We start from the raw sequence: 20,650 nt of genomic DNA on the forward strand, positions 1-20,650 counted from the left end.
TCATAATCAACCTGCTGTCCCTAAAAAGAAAGAATGTATACATTTCTTCAATTTATTTTTAAGTTTTTATACAGTCTTCGCAAACCTGAACCAGCAGCTATAGCTTTAGTTATGCCTGCTGCTGCTGCTAAACAGTTAGCTAATTCCTGTCTTACTCTTTCAGTTAAGTATGGGAAGATTATTGATGGGCACGGGGAAAATAGTGTATGCTTCTGCAACTTTGATTTTCAGAATTTTTAACTGTAATGCTCACATGTTAATGTTCATTCTAATTGTGTACGTATGAGGACTGTTTGGTCTGCAGTTTCGTTTTATAAGGAAGCATCTAATTTAAATTATTCAATTTCATCTGTTGTACTAGTCATTGCTCTCTGTTTACAGTGTATGCATGACTCAGTTCATAATTCTTCCAGAGCTATGGCATCTGGTATTATTTTGAGGTTTGCCTGGCTGTATTCTCAGAACTTCCCTGGAGGATGTGAATGATGAGATTTTATTTTCTGTTTTGGACAGAGATTCACTTGTTGGTTACTTTGCTGCAGATGTGATCAAAAAGTGTGATGGAATGTCTAAGTTTAATTACGGAATATGAAATCTTTTATGCATTGCTTTTTCTAATTCTCTAAGGGACTCGTTAACTCTTCATCCAGTTTTTGACATAATGGAAAGGATGTTCCAAAAAGAATTCAGGAAAATCCAAAACCAAGGACAGCCCAACCAGTCAGTTTGCTTACTTAAGGGACTTTGCCCCCCACCATAGCAGTTCCTTTTCCCTTGCAGGAAGCCTAAATCTCCATTTTTCTCTTTGGCAACAGATAGATTCAAACAAATGCATTCTGAAGATCATTCATTAGTGTTATAGATGGCAGTGAGAGGTTCTCTCTCCTTGCCAAGAGGTTACTCCTCCTACTCCAGCAGACCAGAATCTTTTATTTCCACCTGTCCTTCATTACATGTTATTCCAGGGAGTGATAGAACTAGTTCCTCTTTCCCAAGCTAGGAAAGGTTTTTGTTCAAATATGTTTTTAGTACCAAAGAAAGAAGATGCTTGGAGAACCTTTCTGGTTCTTTTTTCTTAGACCTGTTTGTGATAGTGCCTAACTTCAAAATGATGTTGCTTCACAATCTGTTGCATGTTCTTCATGTTTCACTGTTGCAGTCATTACATTTGGGTTATCTGCTTGCAGATGGCCCTCAGACAGCCTGATTTACAAAGTCTTGAGTCCTGTGTTCGTTGCTGTCCCTTCTTCCATGACTCCAGGTTGTCAGGGGTATAAAACATGCAGCCGACGCCAATACAACAGTCTTTCTTGCCATGTGATGCCCGAAGCAGAAGCAGTTTGCAAGTGCCGGTCGGTCGACTCCTGAAATTTTCGTTTTCAAGTTTCGGAACCGAAGTCTTCAACTAAAGCTAAGTACCTCATTGGGGAAACGTTTTCTTGCTCCTTACCGATGTCAGTAAAAGTTAATAATTGCATTACTTGTGGAAAGCAAATACCTCATAAAGATTTTCATTCGTACTGTATTCCTTGCCTAGGCCCTGACCACGATGTACCTTGCTGTCGGTTATGTGCTTTATTTAATCAAAGCACTGTCCATTGTCGGTATATTTTTGCCTCTAAATATTTCAGTTCTCGGTTTAATTATCCAGAAATGTCATCGGTTAGCCATCCGAATACCGGGATTCTGAAAAAACACAAAGATTAAGACAGAGACAAGCCGCTGAGGTCCACAACTGCCAACAACGCTTCTCCTAAGCCAGTCGCCAGTTCACCGGTACTCAGTGATGCACTTTCGCAGCCCCTGATGCCCGCTACTTCTGATTTGCAGGCCTCTACTGAGACCCATTCGATTCTGGTATGCCGCAAGATGCTTCAACTATGGAACCCACAGATGTCTCTGCCTTGGATGGGTCCGGAGCCGCTGTGCAGGCACCGGCTTCTGAGGGTGTATTCAGGCCTACAGACTTACATATTAAATTGACGCCTCCTTCTTTCCTTAGGCCTAAATCTCGATCCATGCCTAAAAAAATTACGCTCAGGCCACATGCTCAGGCCTCTATGCCTAAAAAACAAATGATAAGAATGGCTGAAGATCTAATAACTCTAATCAGGGGTAGCCAATCCCCCCCTTCTAAGAGGCCTAGGACTGAAGTTGATTATGAATCTTCTGATCAGGATTCTGTTTTTCTGATTCTTCTGATGATCTGGATTTGCCCTTATCTACTTATGAAGATTCTGATGCAGAGGACTCCATTCCCTCTGCTTCCCCTCCTGGGGATTTTTCTTTTGGGGAAACCTTACATACTCTAAGGGTGCATTTCCACTGGGAAAGGAAGGATTTTTCTGATTCAAAATAGAGGCTTAGGGATTTCCTTCTCCTACCTCAGCATAAGCCTTTAGCTATTCCTCCTGTACTAGACATTGTTGATGATGCTTTTTCGGAATCTAGTTTGGCACCTGATTCCCTGCCTCCTGCTCCCAGAAAACCTGACAGATACTACAGGGTCCCTGAGTCCCACAAGTTCCTTTTTAAAAATACTGTCGCAGATCCAGAGACTATTTCACAGGGGCCCAAGGGCATTAAGGCTTCTACAGCTAAAAAATCCTACCCCTTCTGATAGAGACTCCAGGGCACTGGATAGATGGGGTAAGAAGGTTTACACTTCTGCAACCTTGGCCATTAGGTCTTTAAACTGCCAGTTTCACATGTTAAAGTATCAGCAACATGTTATTGGACTGCCTAAACAGAAAATGATGTTAATTCCTAACTGTGTGGAAAATAAAGAATTACATGATATAATGCATTCTGCTGAACAAGTTGGAAAACATACTTTGCAATGTGGTTTTGATTCATTAGAGGCCTCTTGCAGGGCTGCTGTTACTGGGTCTTTGCTCAGAAGGCAAGCTTGGCTTAAGGAGCAATCTTTGCCTGATCACGTTAAATCTAAATTGTTGGATGCTCCTTTAAATCAGGACCGCCTGTTTGGCAACTAGGCTGAGGACGTTCTTAAAAATATGGAAGATAAAGCTAAATCTATGCAGACTGTTAAAGATTTTTTTACAAGTTCAGCCTCCAAGATTTAGTAGGCACTGGCCCTCTAAGAATTGGTCCTTTCCAGCCCCTTCCAGGTCTTCTCAAGCCAAACCCAGACACAGCAAAAACCCCAGGTTTCAGTCCCAAGGGACACACAGAACTAAGCAGTGGGGGGCTTCCACTTCCAAATCTGGGAATAATAAGACTCCCCCCTATGATAAACTGTCTCAATTACTTCCTTTTAAAATTTCCAAGCACTTATCTTATGACTGGCCCTTTGGGGGAAAGATTGCTCTTCATGCAAAGAATTGGGAACTCATTACCCAAGACAAATGGGTTTTAAATATAGTGTCCCAGGGATACAGATTTCACTTCTACATGTTGCCAACACCAAGCGGGTAGCCGGACCTACCCCCAAATCAGTGGGCAGAGGCCCAAAAACAAGTACTTTCTCTCTTTAACATGGGGGCTATTCAACTGGTACCAGAAGAGGAAAAGGGACAAGGTTTCTACTCGAGACTTTTCCTGGTACCCAGAAAAGACAATTCATGGTGTCCTATCCTGGACCGGTCTACTCTAAACACCTTTTTGGAGATTCCAAAATTCAAGATGCTGACTCTTCACCAACTCAATCATTAACACTCTTTAAGAGAAACCTTGACGAGTGGATGAGTAACAGAAAATACACCCTTAGGATCACTTCATTGGCTCTTCTTGACAGAGGCTCAGTTAATTAATCAATGGGGCGCGAAAGCTGACACACTCTGGCTAGGCTTATAAATGCCCTTGGGCAGATAGCCTAGTACCTACCTTTGGACCTATGAACCTAATTACTTCCTATACTAGGCAAAGATGCCTGGTTGGCAACACTAGATTTAAAAGAAGCCTACCTGCACATCCCAATCAGGGAATCTTGCAGAAGATACCTATGCTTCAAAGCAGGCTACACACACTATCAGTTCTCTGCACTGCCCTTTGGCTTATCTACTGTGCCCAGGATATTCACAAAGTGCCTAACTCCAGTTATTGCATTTTGCAGGCAAAGAAATACTCAAATATACCCATACCTGGACGATTGTCTAATTCAGGCAGAAATAGTTTTGAATCATCTGGCCTTTGTACAAAGGGTTCTAACTTGTCTGGGGTACACCATAAATGAAAAGAAATCACAACTGGTACCCTGTTAACAAATTATATTCCTGGGAGCAAGCTTGAATACAATTTCCCAGATGGCTTACCTCACGCCAGAAAAACAAAGTCATTTGACAACCTACTTCAAACAAGTGGCCACAAAAATCACCTTCCAGGAGTAACAAACAACATCCAACACTCTTCATACATTTTTATAAAAAAACTTCAATTAACTTTCAATTAAGAATCAATTACACCAATTAAAAAAATTATTTTCCATAAAATAATAGCTGCACATTTTAAAATGTTCCATGGAAGTGATGCAACAAAGTTGAAAGGAACAATTTTAGAAACTGTTAAGTGGTTTTATGAAGATGAAAACATATTAAAGCATAAACTATGTTATAAGGAAAGTATTTATATTTTAAAGTATAAAACACTTGTGCCAAATGGCCTAAATAAGGATTTAAATTGGAAATGTTTGCTTTAATATGGAAAATAATTTTTTTAATTGGTGTAATCGATTCTTAATTGAAAGTTAATTGAAGAAGTTTTTTTATATAAATGTATGAAGAGTGTTAGATGTTGTTTGTTACTCCTGGAAGGTGGTTGCACCGAAGCGCTAGAGAGTGGAAATAAAAGTTTTGTACGTGCCTTTGCCTTTGTTTGGTCCACTGGGTGTTGTCGTTTTATTTCATTTTATTGTGGTGGAGAGGAAGTAGTGGTCACATACACAAGTGGCCACAAAAACCCTGCTATCTGCAAGACAAATACTGCAGGTCTTGGGGTTCATGGCCTCCTGCATTCTTCTAATTCCATATTCAGGACTGCATATGAGGAAACTACAGTGGTATTTAAAAAGCCAATGGTGTCAACATTCTCAGGACCTAGAAACAATGATTTCTATCATACCTTGCCTATGCCTAGAGTTCCTTTGGTGGGCAGAGGCCTGCCACCAAAACAAGGGACTACCTTTTACACCACTCCCTGCCACCCAAACCCTAACAACAGATGCATCAGACTATGCATGGGGGGCTCACCTGGCAGTGAAGTGCATTCAGGGCAAATGGAACCCAAGTCAAATGCACCTGCATATCAATCAAAAAGAAATGTTAGCTGTACAGAATGCTCTGACAGCCTTCAAGGACCACATTCTTCCTGGACAACTAATGGTAAAGATGGACAACACCACTGTTATGTGGTACATAAACAAGCAGGGGAGTACACATTCTTACCCCCTCTGCAGACTAGCCATGGCATTGTGGAACACAGCCTTGAGCTACCAAGTGCACCTACAAGCTCAATTCCTGCCAGGAAAATTAAATACATTGGCATACGGACTAAGCAGAAATCCCATGGACCCACACAAGTGGAAACTGAAACCAAGGACTTTCAACATGTTGACAAGCAAATGGGGGAGCCCAGATATAGACCAATTGGACAAATTTTGCACAAGGATTCCCCACAAACAAGCCTGGAAAGTGGATGCTCTGTCCTTCAGCTGGAAAAACCTATCAGTTTATGCCTTCCCCCCTCTGCCTCTGTTCCCCAAAGTACTACTAAAAATCAAACAGGACAAACCAAGGATGATTTTGATTGCTCCATACTGGCTGCGGCAACACTGGTACCCCCTTCTGTGCAGTGTGTCATGGTTATCTCCCTGGCATCTGCCTCAGACTCCTTCCCTGCTGTCTCAGCAGGAGAACCAGATTCTGCACCCTCAGCTTCTAACACTGAACCTTGCAGCCTGGCTAATTACTTAATCTCTCCTTTACCATCCCTCAGCAAACCTGTGATGGATATCATTTTAGAAGCAAGGAGGCCTAGTACTAGAAAATCCTATGCTGAAAAATGGAAATGATTCTGTGCTTGGAACCAGTCTCAAGGGATGAGCACAGCAGTGTCCAATTTACCTCAGCTTTTACAACACTTAACTGAGATGCTTCACAAGGACCTATCTTTTTCCTCCATTAAAATCCACGCCTCAGCCATTTCAGCTCATTATAACACAGAACCTCCCCTCTTCTTTCATCCACTGCTCAAGCAGTTCTTCAGAGGGTCCAAAAATTTGAAACCTCCCAGGAGAGCTCCAACCCCAGCCTAGGACCTTAACTTTGTCTTGGAGAAACTCGCTCTACCTCCTTTTGAGCCAGCTGCTACTGCATACTTAAAATTTCTTTCTTGGAAAACAGCTTTCCTTTTAGCAATCACTTTAGCTAGAAGGGTATCTAAATTACAGACCCTTATGGCAGTGGAGCATTTCATCATCTTTCATGCGGACAGGGTGTCCCTCAGAACCAATCCATCCTTCATGCCCAAGGTGGTATCCCATGTGGCTCTTAATCAGTCCATTAATTTGCCAACCTTCTTTCCCACTCCACAGAATAAAGGGGAACAGATACTGCATTCCTTAGATGTGCACAGACAACTTAGATTCTACTTGGACAGGACTAAACCTCAAAGGAAATCTGAACAACTGCTAGTGGCATTTGCTGCAGGGGCAGAGGGGAAGGCTATTTCAAAGCAAACCATTTCTAAATGGATAAGCCATTGCATTCATTTCTGCTAAAAGCACCATGGAAAACCTATCCCCAGGGGATCAGACCTCACTCTACCAGGGCTGCATCTACCTCTACAGCCTTTCTTAGAGGCGTCCCTACCAGGGACATCCTAGAAGCTGCTACCTGGAGTTCTGTACATACTTTCACCAAGCATTATCATTTGCCAATTTTCTCTAAATCCAGAGCTGGCTTTGCCACTGCAGTCTTGCAGGGTCTTATAGCTGGCCCTAATGCTATCTAAATTCCTCCTCCCAACCATGGCTTTGGGAATCTACCCAAATGCAATGACTGCATCAGTGAAACATGAAGAACATAGTACAGTTATGTACACTTACCATAAATGCAGATGTTCGAGTGTATTCACTGTTGCAGTCCTGGTTACCCTCCAGCCCCCTAACTTATTTTGGCTATACCTCTACTTTCCTTTACTATGCTTAAAAGACTTTTTGGTGTATTTGCTTTTTTGTTGGAGGTATATCTTTGTACTTTTATATTTAATTGCTTCCCATTAGGAGGGCAACTGACATCTGGGGCAAGAAAAACTGATGTAATGGCATCAGCTGCATGTTTTATACCCCTGATGACCTGACGTCATGGAAGATGAGACAGCAACCGACGCAGGACCCAAGACTTTGGAATTCAGACTGACTGAGGGAAACCTGCCAGCAGATTACCCAAATGTAATGACTGCAACAGTGAATACACTCGAACATCTACATTTATGGTAAGTGTACACAACTGTACTTTCTTTTTCCTCATCCAGGTTTTCTGGTAACTCCACATTTGAAAGATGTTTATCATCTTACACCTCTTCATCTAGACTTCTGGCATTTCTTAAGGCTTGTGTGTCTGGATCATGTTATCCATTAAATGCTTTATCTGTTGGACTATTCATTGCACCAAGAGTGTTCACTAAGTGTCTAGCTCCAATTGTAACTCATTTCAGGCTTCAGGGTATTCACATCTTTTTCATATTTAGATGACTTGCTTATCTGTGCAGAGTCTTTTTCAAAGTGTCAGAAATCTCTCACTTAGGTGAGAGATCTCTTACATAAGCTGTTATCCCAAGAGAACATTCAAAACTCCATTTTGATTCCTTTACAAGAATTTTACTCCAAGGGTGTCAGCTGGACACAACAGTTCAAAGAGCTTTTCTTCCACAGGAAAAAAAAATGGATCTATATCTAGATCAGTTTCTAAGGTTTTCTACTCAGACTTTGGTCTCTGTATTGCAAATATCTCAGAATTTTGGATTTCATGGCATCAATGATTCTCGTGGTAATCCTGGCAAGGCTCCACATGAGACAGATACAATGGTATCTCTTTGGCCCCAGCATCAATATCACCTTGTCTTTTCAAATCTCAGTGCTGGGGTTTGTCAGTAAAACATTACTTGGTGGAGACAGCAAATATTCCTAAATTCAGGTTTCCCCTTATCCTTCCCTGTTTCAAAGCAGGCACTTATCTCAGGCATCTCAGACTTTGCTTGGGGAGCAGTTTCAGGAGGGAATAATAGTGCAAGGTGTGTTGGACACCTGGGACAGGTGCAAGCACATAAATATGAAAGGAATGCTTGCCCTGATCAAGGCACTCAACTCTCTGAATTACCTTTGGTCTTTAGGATGTGTTCAAGTTGTTTCAGACAATTCCACAGTCATGTGGTACATCTTCAAGCAGGGGGAACCAGGTATTACCCCTTTGCTGACTAGCCAAGTTAGCTTGGGGTATAGCTTCACAGCACAGCCTCACTCTACAGGCATCCTTCATTCTGTCAGAGCAATATTGTGTGGCATACAAGCTGAACAGGACACAGTAGACTTTCATGTATGCAAACTATATCAGCTGGTATTCCAAGATTTGATCCATTCGTGGGGAGTTCCTGTAGTAGATACATTTGCTTCCTCTCTGAATAATCAGCTGGCAGTATTCTGTTCCAAGACTCTATGCTAGAAGGCCTGAAAGACAGATGCCTTTTGTTCTTTGACAGGAGTGTTCCTATATGCTTTTCCACCCTTTCCACTGACATCCAGAGTACTTCTGAAGATTCAAAATGATTCTCAAAGATCTTTGTGATGACTCCCTTTCTGGCCCAAGCAACAGTGCTTCTCCCTTCATATTGAAATGGCCAGGGGCAATTACCACAAGCTTCTTCACAGAATAGATCTACTCACACAAGGTCAGGGGCGTTTGATACTCCTCGACCCCAATCAACTTCACCTGAGTGCCTGGACGATAGGGTCTTATTTTCCTTTAGGCATCTGTTTACTTAGGATGTATCTTTGCTTACCATGCACAAGGTACAAGGATTGATCTTGACTTCCGGTCAATGTCTGTTTGGAGTTTGCATGTTCTTTCTGCTGAGTGTTTCCATCTCAAACTCACAAAAAGAATGGAACTGTGGGCAGCAGCAGCACAGACTCTACATGGTGCCATACAGGGGAAAGAGTTGTATAAATCAACCATGTTTGACATCTACTGTGGTGCACAGCATCCTCATATGATAGGAGAACACGGGCCACAGACTGCAGGCTGTGTCAGGACTATCTGCTTGGCAATGTAAAATATGGCTCTAGGTGATTTAGTCGTGTTGACTAATGTCACCAAATGGGCATGGGTATTTGCCAGTGATAAGTGGGTTAAGGACCCAGCCCACGTCACCCAGGGACCTATGCTAACAGTGAGAGGAGTATATGTGCCCCTATTGGCCAGTATGTGCCTGCCATAAAGCCCAGCAACCCTGGGTCAATAAGCTACTACCCAGCCCATTTCCAGTTGCCCAGCTTGGGTTGCCTGGGATAGTTCTGTTAAGCGAAAGCTTGAAATGAAATCAATCAATCTGCTAAACATGAACTAAAAATTGCTACACTCATTGTCGGTTCACTGCCAGGGTACAGCTTGGAAGTAGATGACATGATGATACAGAGGAGGCTGGATATCCTGTGTATCCAAGAGACAAGATGGAGGCAATGCAGCAAAGCCATTTGGCTTGGGATCCAGAGCCTAGTGCTCAGGAGGGGGACAGTCTAGAAATGGTGTAGGAAATGTGGTGAGAGAGAGGCTTCAGACGACAGTGAGGTAATCCATCAGAATTAGTGACAAACTCTTGGCAATCAGACTCCGGTCTAATGATAGGGCAGTATTCATAGTCTCAGCCTATGCCATACAGCAGAGCTGTGATAGTGAAGAAAAGCAGCTGCAAGACCTACTGGATAAAGCAGGACAATATGAATTGGTGTTAGTAATGGGTGATTTGAAGACATATATCAGGACAGACAGAACAGGATATGAAGACTGCCTGGGTCCATATGGGTGGGTCAACAGGAATAAAAAAGGAAAGGTCATTCTAGACTTTGGTCTGGAAAATGGCTTGATAGTAGCCGACACGTGGTTCAGAAAGAAAAACAGTCACAAGATCACATATAAAAATGGCCATTATGCAGTTCCGTCTAGTAAGGAAATGTCATGGGGTGGAATCAGTGAATGCAATGACATCCCAGTGAAATAGTCACCCAGTGCACAAATCACTGGATGCCACAATCAGTTACAGGCAGTGGTCAGAGAAGGCTCTAAGGTGAACAGCAGCAGTAGTCAATAGAATGAACATAATAGACTGAAGACCTGGAAACTGACTGGAGAGAAAACACAACAATTCAAGGAATTACTCAGGGCTCTAGAACCTCAAGAAGAAGAGGAAATATCACTAATGGAAATAAAACCAGACAGTGCATGACAACGTTAAGGTATATAATTTAATACAAGCTTTCATGTACAAATCATGCTTTATCAAGTGAGAAGAAATAGATGAAGTTGAACAAGAATGGCAGTACTTGATAACAGCATATGTGAGGACTAAAAAGCAGACATGCAGCCCATCCAGGTAAGGGATTAAGGTGTATAAGAAAAGCTGGTGGTGGAATTCAGAAGTCCAGGAAGTTATCAAAAGAAAAAAGGAGTGCAGTAAAAAGTGTGAGAAAAGATGGACCAGGCTTGGAAGGAATACTGGTTGGCTAACAAAGACGCTAAGAAAGGAGGGGTGAACTACACATAAATGAAATCCCACAACACCAACTTTTAAAACAACGAGCCGACAATGACACTACACAAAACTGACACCTCACATACCCGACACACACACAGTCCCGAAACTACAAAATCCCAACAATCCCCCCTACAACATACAGACAACAATGCACACAAACAACATACAGAAGAAAAAACACAACATTCCAACTAAAAAAACCCTCACTCACACCCCACCCACCATCTAAACTAATCTAATCCCTTGCCAATAAGACAAAAATACACTACAAATAAAAAACCCTAACATACATACCTTTACATTTCATGTTTTTGCAGGGGGGGGCTATGCCCCCCTGCACCCCCATGAGGAGCTGCACTCCCAAACCCCCTGTAACTTAATAGATACCAACTCCAAGATTGCATTACAATGTCCAAAAGAGTGGATTTCCTGTTCCGCTCAAGATGGACTGTCAAGAATTCGGAAGTCGGCATTCTGACATGTTGCTCATTTGACATGTCAAGCTTTTCGGCTTGATGTTTTAAATGTCAGTCTACTGAGATTTCAGTAATCTCAAATAGACCCGAAAGGAGTTGCAATAACAAAGAACAGGGCACCAGAAGCACTCTACCAACGTCTGGAAAATAAGTCAGTAGATGGCACAAAAACTATATCAGGTTGCAAGGCAAAGACAGAAAGATAAAGAAAATAGACACCCTTCATAATGGCTGCCAGCAACAACCTGCTCTCCAATCCACAGGACATCAAAGGTAGATGGAAGGAGTACTTCCAGCAGCTTCTGAATGAAGAAAACCCCACAGAAACTGTACTGCCCTAGACAGAGTCTGCAATTGGAAGAAAAGAGGAGCCTCCCATCCCATAGAAGAAGTAAGAACAACACTAAAGAAAATGAAGTCAGGGAAAGCAGCAGGCTCAGGTCAGGTCACAGCAGATATGGTAAAGATGCTGGGTGCGTCGGGGAGAAATGGCTCCAGAGGGTACTCACAGCAGTGTGTGGAGAGAAAGGTGTATCCAAGATGGCTGGAGAATAAGCACACTAGTGCCAGTATTGAAGAACAAAGGGGACATCCACAACTGTGGGCAGTACAGAGGTACCAAACTCCTGTCACACTGCATGAAAGTTCTGGAGAGGATGACTAATAAATGAATATGTCGAGTAGTAAAAAGTAAGATGGGAGATGAGCAGTTTGGATTTAGATCAGGATGCAGCACAGCTGTCCCGATATTTGCAGTGTGACAGGTAGTTGAGAAGAAGCCGGAGATGAGGAAACAGTCCAGCTGGGCATTCCTAGACTTGGAGAAAGCATATGACAGGGTCCCAAGAAAGGTGATTTGGGCAGTCCTGCTGTGGTTTGAAGTCCGAGAAACATTGGTGGAATTAGTGCAGGTTATGTACCAGGACCCAATGACTCAAGTATAATCAGTGTTCTGTGTCACAGAGGGGTTCCCACTGTGGGTGGATGTGCACCAGGGTTCAGCTCTGAGATCACTGCTGTTCGTACTGGTGATGGACTACATTAGCAAACAGGTCAGAGGGGACAGATCAGCAAAGTTTCTGTATGCAGACAATGTGGCATAACAAGTAGACTGAACAAGAAATTCAGCAAATGCTAGGGGAATGAAATGCAAAGCTAAAGGCACATGCAATGAAAATGAGTACAGATAAGACAGCTGTAATGGCAGCAAATGTAGAGTTCAGAAAAAACTTAGAGTTGAGATAGAAGGGAAAATAGTGCAACAGGTTAACAGCTTCATTTATGTGGGAGGGGTGTTTGTGAAGAATGAGGAGGTCAAAGCTAGAATCAGAGGGGTTGCAACCAGCTGTCATAGAGTGTCAGGAGTAGTGCATGACAGAAGAATGCCAAATAATCTGAAAAGTAAGGTGTACAAAACTGTGGTGCAGCCACTACTACTGTATGGTACAGAAACCTGAGCAGTAAAGGCATAGCAGTTGGGAAGCTAGAGATGATGGAGAGAAAGTTCCTGAGATGGGCAGTAAGATGCATACTGTGGGACAGACAAAGAAATGTGGACATTAGAACAGAAGCCAAAGTAGCTCCAATTGCACAAAAGGTCAAAGAGAACAGATTATGGTGGTTGAGGCACATGTGCAGAAAAGCAGAAGTTAATCTAGTGAAGAGGATTTGTGACAAGCAGGTAAAATGCAAGAGGAAGTGAGGGCATCCAGCAAACAAGTGGCTTTATTGTATGAGAGAAGACCTGCGACAATAAGGTATGAATGTCAAGGAAGGTAGAAAAGTGACACTGAACAGAGAGAGATGACGACAGTTGATATGTCACCCTGACTCCATGTAGAAATTTAGAAAAGGAGGTTGATGATGATGATGATGATGATGTGCAGCAGGTACTAATAGAGGCAAGATAGCTTGCTACTACAAAATCATATATTAGCAAATGTTAAAGGCTTTCTAGTTGATGCCAACAACATAGTCAGCACCCATTAAGGGCTAGATTTTTTTTCTGGTTTTACAATATTTGTGTGAGTTAATGTCTTGTGGCTTTTCTTACTGCTCTATCAAGGTTCATTTATTGGTCATGTCAGCATGTCTGCCCATGGATACTCCTCTTTTAAGGCTCTCCTCATGACAAAATGTTTTTGAAAGGGGTTTTATTAAGGGACCTCCAAGAAAAACAGTGGCCCCTTCTTTGGATCTTAATTTTGTTCATAGGTTCATAGGTAGGTACTAGGCTATTGGCCCTAGGACCTATACAAGCCCAGCCAAAAAGGTACCCTGGCTTTTGCCACCAAAGAAAATTATTTTCCTGTGCCACTGTCAAGCAGAGCCACAGAGGTGATCCCCGGGGTGACTTTCCTATTTCCCATCCAACCATCAAGATTTTTCTTGAAGAGTGCTAATGAGGAGCTTTGTTTGATATAGATAGGTAGTTTATTCCATAGTATGGGAAGTCTCTGGGACAGGAATCTATCCCTTCGGCATGTTCTGTCTATTGTGGTGACAAGGTTTAGGTCCCTAGAGCACGTAGCTCGGATGGATTGAGATTTCTTTAAGTGAAGAATGTCCAACAGCTCTCGGTTTGACATAGCTTTGTATGTTAGGCAGAGATCACCTCTGAGTAGGCGATATGCGACGGAGTAAAGCTGGAGTTTTTTGAGACGGTCTGCGTAGGGCATCTGTTTGAGGCCGGTAATCCTCTTTGTGAGGTATTTTTCAGTTGTTGTAGATGTCTTGTGAGGTACATACCAAAAGGGGCGTTGTACTCTATAATGGGTCTAATGAGTGATGAGTAGAGGGGAACAATGACCTCTTTTTATCTGGATGAGAAACCTTTTGTGATGAGGTGTGCCACGTAGAAGGATTTCCTGACTACTGTGGCAATGTGATTGTCAAAGGAGAGACTACTGTCCACCTGTGTCCCAAGGTCTCTTATCACACCTTTGGTGTTAAGTATACTACCGCCTATGTTGTAGTTCATGAGTACAGAGTTTTTACCAAAGGGGATGACAATGCACTTTTTGGCATTGAGCTTGAGGCCATGGCTTTGACACCAGGTATCTGTCTCAGTGAGGCCCTTTTGTAGCATGTCCACATCGTTAGGAGTTTCGATTATGGCTCCTAGTTTGCAGTCATCTGCAAACTTCATTAGCCAAAGACCTTCTGTGTTAGCCTGTTTTTCAGAGAAGTAGATACCAAACAGGAGAGGACCCAGGACTGAACCCTGTGGTACTTCACTTGTCACTGATCTGAAGTCAGATTTGGAGTCTGTTACTTTCACAGTGTGGGTTCTGTCAGTGAGCCAGTTGGCAACCCATCTTGTGACATAGGGATTTATACCTAGTTTAGTGAGTTTATCTATAATTCCAGAGTGGGAGATGGTGTCAAAAGCCTTGGCAAGATCTAGATAGGCTGTGTTACCCACCTTACCCTTGTCTACGGCTTTGGTGACTGCTTCAAAGAAGTTTATCAGGTTTAGGAGACATGGTCTGCCTTTTACAAACCCGAACTGGGTGGGGTCCAGAGTTTGGAGATTACCAATGTCTTTGTTTGCAAGTTCCATGATGATACATTCCATGGCCTTGCAGACCAGGCTTGTCAGTCTAATGGGGCAGTAGTACCCGGGGTCCGTGGTGATTCCCCCCTTGTGGAGTGGGATAACCGTCACTGTGCGCCATTCAGCAGGCACAAAGCCTGAGGTGAGGATATGATTGAACATGGTACTTAGGTGGGGTGCCAGTTGTTCTGTAGTTCATGTAGAATGCAGACTGGGATGTTGTCTGGTCCCATGGATGCTGTGTTCTTGGCTTTGGAGGGTGTGGTTTTTACCTGTGCAGCCATGATTACAGGAACTTTGCATTCTTCCGGTATAGAGATGGGCTCTTTAGGGGGTGAGAGGGGGATAAAGTTAGCACTGAACCTATCTGCCAGGATGTGGGCAATATCAGTTGGGTCTGTATATTTACTGCCATTGTGCTGTAACTCAGAGCAGATCTGAGTGTTGCCATTGAGATTCTTGACATAGCTATAAAATGCTTTGTGGTTGTCTTTAGAATCAGTGGTGATTTTGTTTTTGTAAATAGCTTTGAAGGATTTTATCAGGGATTGCAGCTTCTTACTGAGGTTGACCAGGGAGCTCCTCCACTCATGGGATTTTACTCTCTTTTGCAACAGTTTCTTCCTTCTGTTGTACAGTTTGTTTATGGCAGGGGGCCACCAGATTGGCTTCCTTTTTTTGGAGGATAGCATTTGGGTCTGTTTGGGATAGCACGATCCATGCACTCATATAAGTGCTTATAAAGTGCAATTGTGTAGGATTCAGTAGTCGTAACTGTATTGTCCATCTGCATGGGTGTCATGAAGTTCACCACTTCTGTCTTAAGAAGCATGAAGTTGGCTTTGGAGAAATGTTTTACCATGGTTTCCTTAATGGGTGTGGGGGCAGGATGTGGATATCTAGGGTAATTAGCTTATGGTTGGATCGGACCAATGAGGTGTTGGCTTCAGGTGTGGAACACCGGTCACTCATGTTGGTAATGACTAGACCTAGTATGTTGCTGCCCCTGGTGGGAGGTGTGGATAAGTTGATGCAGGTTATTGGAGTTTATGAATTCCAGAAAGCGTTGAGCGAAGGAGTTGCTACATGAGTAGTTTTCCCAGTTAATGGTGGAGTAGTTGAAATCATCCATTATTAGGGTGTTTGGTTAAACCCTAATATTTTCCAGTACATCTAGAAAAGAGGAGTGGGAATCCTGGGGCATGGTGGGGGATCTGTAGCAAGCTACAATTTGGATTGCAGTTTTGCCCAGAGTTAGTTGCACTTGAATAACCTCGGCTGCATTATGCTGAGCAGCTAGCCTGGAGGTGTAGATATTCTTAATGAATATGGACACACCTCCGCCTTTGGTGTTCCGGTCCAGGTTATATGGCCGAAAAGTGTGGTATGAGTTATAGCCTGGTAATGCAGGGGTGCTCTCTGGAGCCTTGAACCAGGTCTCAGTCACTCCACAGATATCGATGTTCTCCATTTAAGGCATTTTGAGATTTAGACTTCTAGCATTGAGTAGCAACACCCTCAGTTTTTGCTTGCCTGTTCCTGTTAAAGTGGTGAATTTGTCATTTGAACCTTGCCTAAAAAGGCACTATAGGGGTGGCAAGAACCTTAGCCAGTATCCAGAATCTCAGGGGTGACAGGTGCAGGCCATCTCTGGCAAAGCATCGTGGTCTGTCGACCATGTCATCCCAGGCAGACAGATACTGGATCCCTTTAGAATGGCACCAGAAGCTTAGCCAATTGTTGAAGTCAATCATTTTGTCCTTGTACTGCGGCATCATTCTGGGTGATGGCAGAATGCTACTCAGGGCTAGGGTCATACCTGCCTGGGCTACAAGATCAGAGAGCTCTTCCATGTCTTTTTTCATGTAATCCAGGGAGGTACATCTTAGGTCATTCACACCAACATGGACAGTGACAGAGTCATATTTGTATTTGTTGTGGAGTGACCTGAGTGCGTGGGTTATGTGGCAGATCCTGACTAGAGTGTTGGGTACGTTTTTTTGCCTTATTTGGCTGTCATTGAGTGGCACACTGAGTCTGGGGGCTATGTGTCATTTGGGTTGTGTTGGAGGGTGGAGGTTGCTTGCATTTCTGTTTCTATGTGCGGATTTTGGTGGTGTAGATTTAGTGAGACTATGTGATGAGTGTGGTGTGGTGCAAGTGTTTACCTTCTCCTCTTGACTGTCAAGTTCAGTCTTGATTGGAGAGAGCTTTGCCTCCAGTTTGGCTAGATAAGTGCATCTCTCACAGGTTGTAGTGCTGGGTGGTAGGAGGAGAGGGTTGTCTGTGTACATGAGGCAATTTCTACGTTGCCCCATGATTCCCAGATTCATCAGATAGACAGGAGAGAACACTGGGAGCTGACCCTTGGACATGCCTGAATACAAAACTATTTTCCTCTCTATAAGTGAGGAAAGTGAGTACAAGAGCTGTTTTTCTCTAAGTAAGTGAGGAAAGTAAGTACCAAAACTGTTTTACTCTAGGTAATGAGGAAGGTTGAGTGCTGTAGTAATTAGTAGGTTATTTAGTGCTTACAAGTTCTGAACAAGTGCTGATCATGAATAAGCAAATTCAAGTGCTAAAAGTAAGAATTTGTATCTGGACTCACTCCACCCTACCACCGTTATTGTCTTAGAAAAGCTAACACATGCTCGTTATGAACCAGCTAATCTGGCTGACTTGAGGTTCTTAACATGCTAAACAGTTGTACTGACTGCTATGACCTCTACAAGAAGAGTATCTGAGTTGCAAGCTCTTGTTGTGAGTCAGCCATATCTCATTTTCCACAGAGACACAGTTTCTTTGAGAACTAATCTGCATTTTATGCCTAAAGTGGTTTCCAAGTCTACTTTAAGCCAAACTATCAATTACCCCATTTTGTTTACTGATGTTAAAAATGAGGGAGAAAGGATATTTAATACCTAGGACGTACACTGGCAACTCAGGTATTACCTTGACAAAATTAAATCTTTCAGATCATTGGATCTGCTGTTCTTTCCTTATAAAGTTAAGAAGAACAGGCAAACGGTATCACTGCATACTATTTCCAAATAAATGTTTAAGGCTATTACCTTTTTTTTTATACTCATCACAGCAAATTTTTTTCAGGCAGAGTCAAGGTCCGCTCTAACAAAGCCTTGGCTTCATTATGGCTTTTTGGAAAGGGTTGGATTCTGGAAGCATTCTTGAAGCTGCAACTTGGTCCTCTGTACATATTTTTCGCTCACTCCACCCCCCACCCCTTATTTTTTATTTTTATTTTTTTGTGTTGGTGTTCTTTATGCCAGGGTGCGGTTGTTTATTTTTGTTCTTCTTAGGGTTGTCCTTTCAGGGCTTAGCCTCCTTCTGTCTGATGGCAGGACAGCTCTGAAGGGCTTGGCATCATACATTCTCTTGTAGTCACTCAGCTCAATCTGCCTTACAGTTTGGGTGTGTGGATGGTGCCCTGAAGCTTTGGAAGCTAGCTGTCTATTGTATGCTTGGCAGGATCTAACCCATATAGCTAAGGGTCCTGCAGCAGTGATCATGGTAAGTTATTTACACAACTGTGCTATTCCAGAGATTAAATAAAGTATGTCACATCTGGGAACTGAGGATCAGTGACCGTAAGGAGTAGAAAATGGATCTTAGAAGTATTCTGATCTATTAACTTCTCTAATCTTCAGTATCTCCAGGATTTTGACTCTGTGATGGCCATTATTTTAATTTGGCGTACTGGGCTTTATGTTGGAGTGCTGTTAGTAGGACTGTTTGCAGTAAATATTGGCTACAATGAAATAAACTGTGCTGTATGTAACTTTATAGCCAGAACCAACCTGAAGTAATGACAAAAGAACAGCCACCTATGAAGGTGACACAGAAATCTATATATGACAAAGCTGATATCACAGCATCTGGCAAACAGAGCAGTAGAATCAATCCTGAACCAAAGCAAGACTGCATTCCTAAAAGAAGTGCAGAGGACTGGGGCGCATATCCTGCACAGAAACAAGGAGGGAGCCCAGTACTCCTTTCTAAAGATAAGGAAGAGAGAGAGAGAAATAAACTGAAAAGACTTGAAGAAGCTGGCATCAAGATCATGCCTGCTTACAAACGTTATGGCAGGTTAGACAATCTGCATAGCATTTTGAAATATCATTTGAGACTCACGTGTGCATATTCAGTAGAATAGCTTGTGGTGCTGTGGCGCTTATTTTGTGTAATTGTTTTACAATAACGCAGCCTCTTGCTAAGCGATGTTCTCTTTGGAGAAAGCCTTACCATTGCATCAGGTATTTACTAAAAGGAAAGTCATCTTGCAGAGACCTGCACTAATTTAAATTACAAGCTTTCTTAAAATAATGTAGTGAGTGGTATGGTAGTCACGCACTGGCATAGTAGGAGACTGCTTGATGCATGTTCTTTATGTACAAGTAAGGAACGCTGTTAAGTGTGCAACATTGTAGTAAGGGGGTTGCTACAGGCATCCTGCTGCACTTTTTTTGGCTTTGCATGGGGCTTGAGTGATGAAATGTTCTCTAATTCACAGCTACGTTATGTAAAATCTTGTTCATTTGTTGCTGATTTTTATATATAGTTTTATGTAGAGGGTATATAAACAAATCTCTTGTGTGCCACTGCAACTTCTGCCATTGTCTGATTTAGACAGCACAGTACAATGTAGGGGACATTGTTGGCTCACCCTAGTGTGAAATATCTGCTTTGAACACTCACCCTCCCCATAAAAAAGGCAAATATGTAAATGAATAAATAAAAAGCATACAGTGGTTTCCAGTAACATAATGTAAGTTATACAAAAGAAGCTATTGTAGAAAACTTTTGCAATTGTTTGTGTAGTATATTGCAATGTAAAGTGGTGGGCTGCTGTCTATCGCACATACAGTCACTTCAGTGGTTTGTGAAAGAATGACTCGTAAAATAATTAATAGTAGCATCCATTCTTAGATATGCAAACATGGAGTCAAAGAATAAAACATGCACATGAGATTACAGTCTGTGAGCAAATAATGTTTTAAAAGGGTGAGTATAAAAATATTGTCATAGAAGAATGAATGCGAGGGCAGAAAAGGGAAAATTAGGTAGTCGATACTGAAAGAGATGCGCTTAGAGGTCATCATGGGATGTCCTGTGACTTTCATCCCCTCCCACTTTCCTCTGTAGAACATTCTGTTATGAAGTTTGCCTGTATATTTTAGTAATGTATTTTCGTGAATCCAGGTGGGAGCCCTATGCTGTCAGAATCACAGGGAAAACATGCGGAATTCGCTCTCTCTCTCTCTCTACTATTTTTTTTTATTTTTTTATTTATTTTTTTTATTAGTATTAGGGTTAAGGGCATGTATGTTTCTAGAAGCTACTAGCCGATAGGTCAAGGCTGAGTGCTGTGTTTACGGTCTGGATTTATTTGAAAAGATCTCCTGGGGTGTATAATAATCCAGAAGGCACTTTTGCAGGAGTAAATTGGTGGCAACATTGTTAACATCAGTCTCCCAAGATGTACAACAGGAAGAAATGATGAATGATTTATTTGTCTGGGCAGTTGGAGTGTTTATTTATCTGGCCAGTGAATTAAAGTTATCTGAAGTATTTACTTGGAAAATGATTTAGGAATAATCTAGATTCTTTATTCACTGGTGCAGTGGTTTGGTGATAATCTGGAAGTATTGCTTTGAGGAGATGTGCATTTCATTGTAATAGTGTGATAAGTTCACAAATGGTTCTCCACTGTTGTCAGTAATTTGAAGCTATTAAATTTGTGTTTTGAGGTGGAGAGAATAGGATAGAGAAAGCTGATTGCTTTGGAAAATGGCATTTATTAGATTAATTCTGTTGGTGGTTCTCAGCTAGCAAA

General features: G+C 42.3%; 1 protein-coding gene across 6 annotated transcripts in view; it reads left to right on the forward strand.

Annotated features, from left to right (window-relative positions):
- The window catches only part of LIMCH1 (LIM and calponin homology domains 1), a 1,973,196-nt gene that overhangs the window by 1,406,846 nt on the left and 545,700 nt on the right, over positions 1-20,650 (forward strand). For all 6 annotated transcript variants that reach the window (XM_044061504.1, XM_044061502.1, XM_044061501.1 and 3 more), the window contains exon 9: positions 18,604-18,903. In XM_044061504.1, coding sequence (XP_043917439.1) covers positions 18,604-18,903 — 300 coding nt within the window. The remainder of the gene's footprint in view (positions 1-18,603; positions 18,904-20,650) is intronic.

Source organism: Protopterus annectens, chromosome 2.part0 (genome assembly GCF_019279795.1).
Source record: "Protopterus annectens isolate FY-2018-M chromosome 2.part0, PAN1.0, whole genome shotgun sequence".
Classification (NCBI taxonomy): Eukaryota; Metazoa; Chordata; order Ceratodontiformes; family Protopteridae; genus Protopterus; species Protopterus annectens.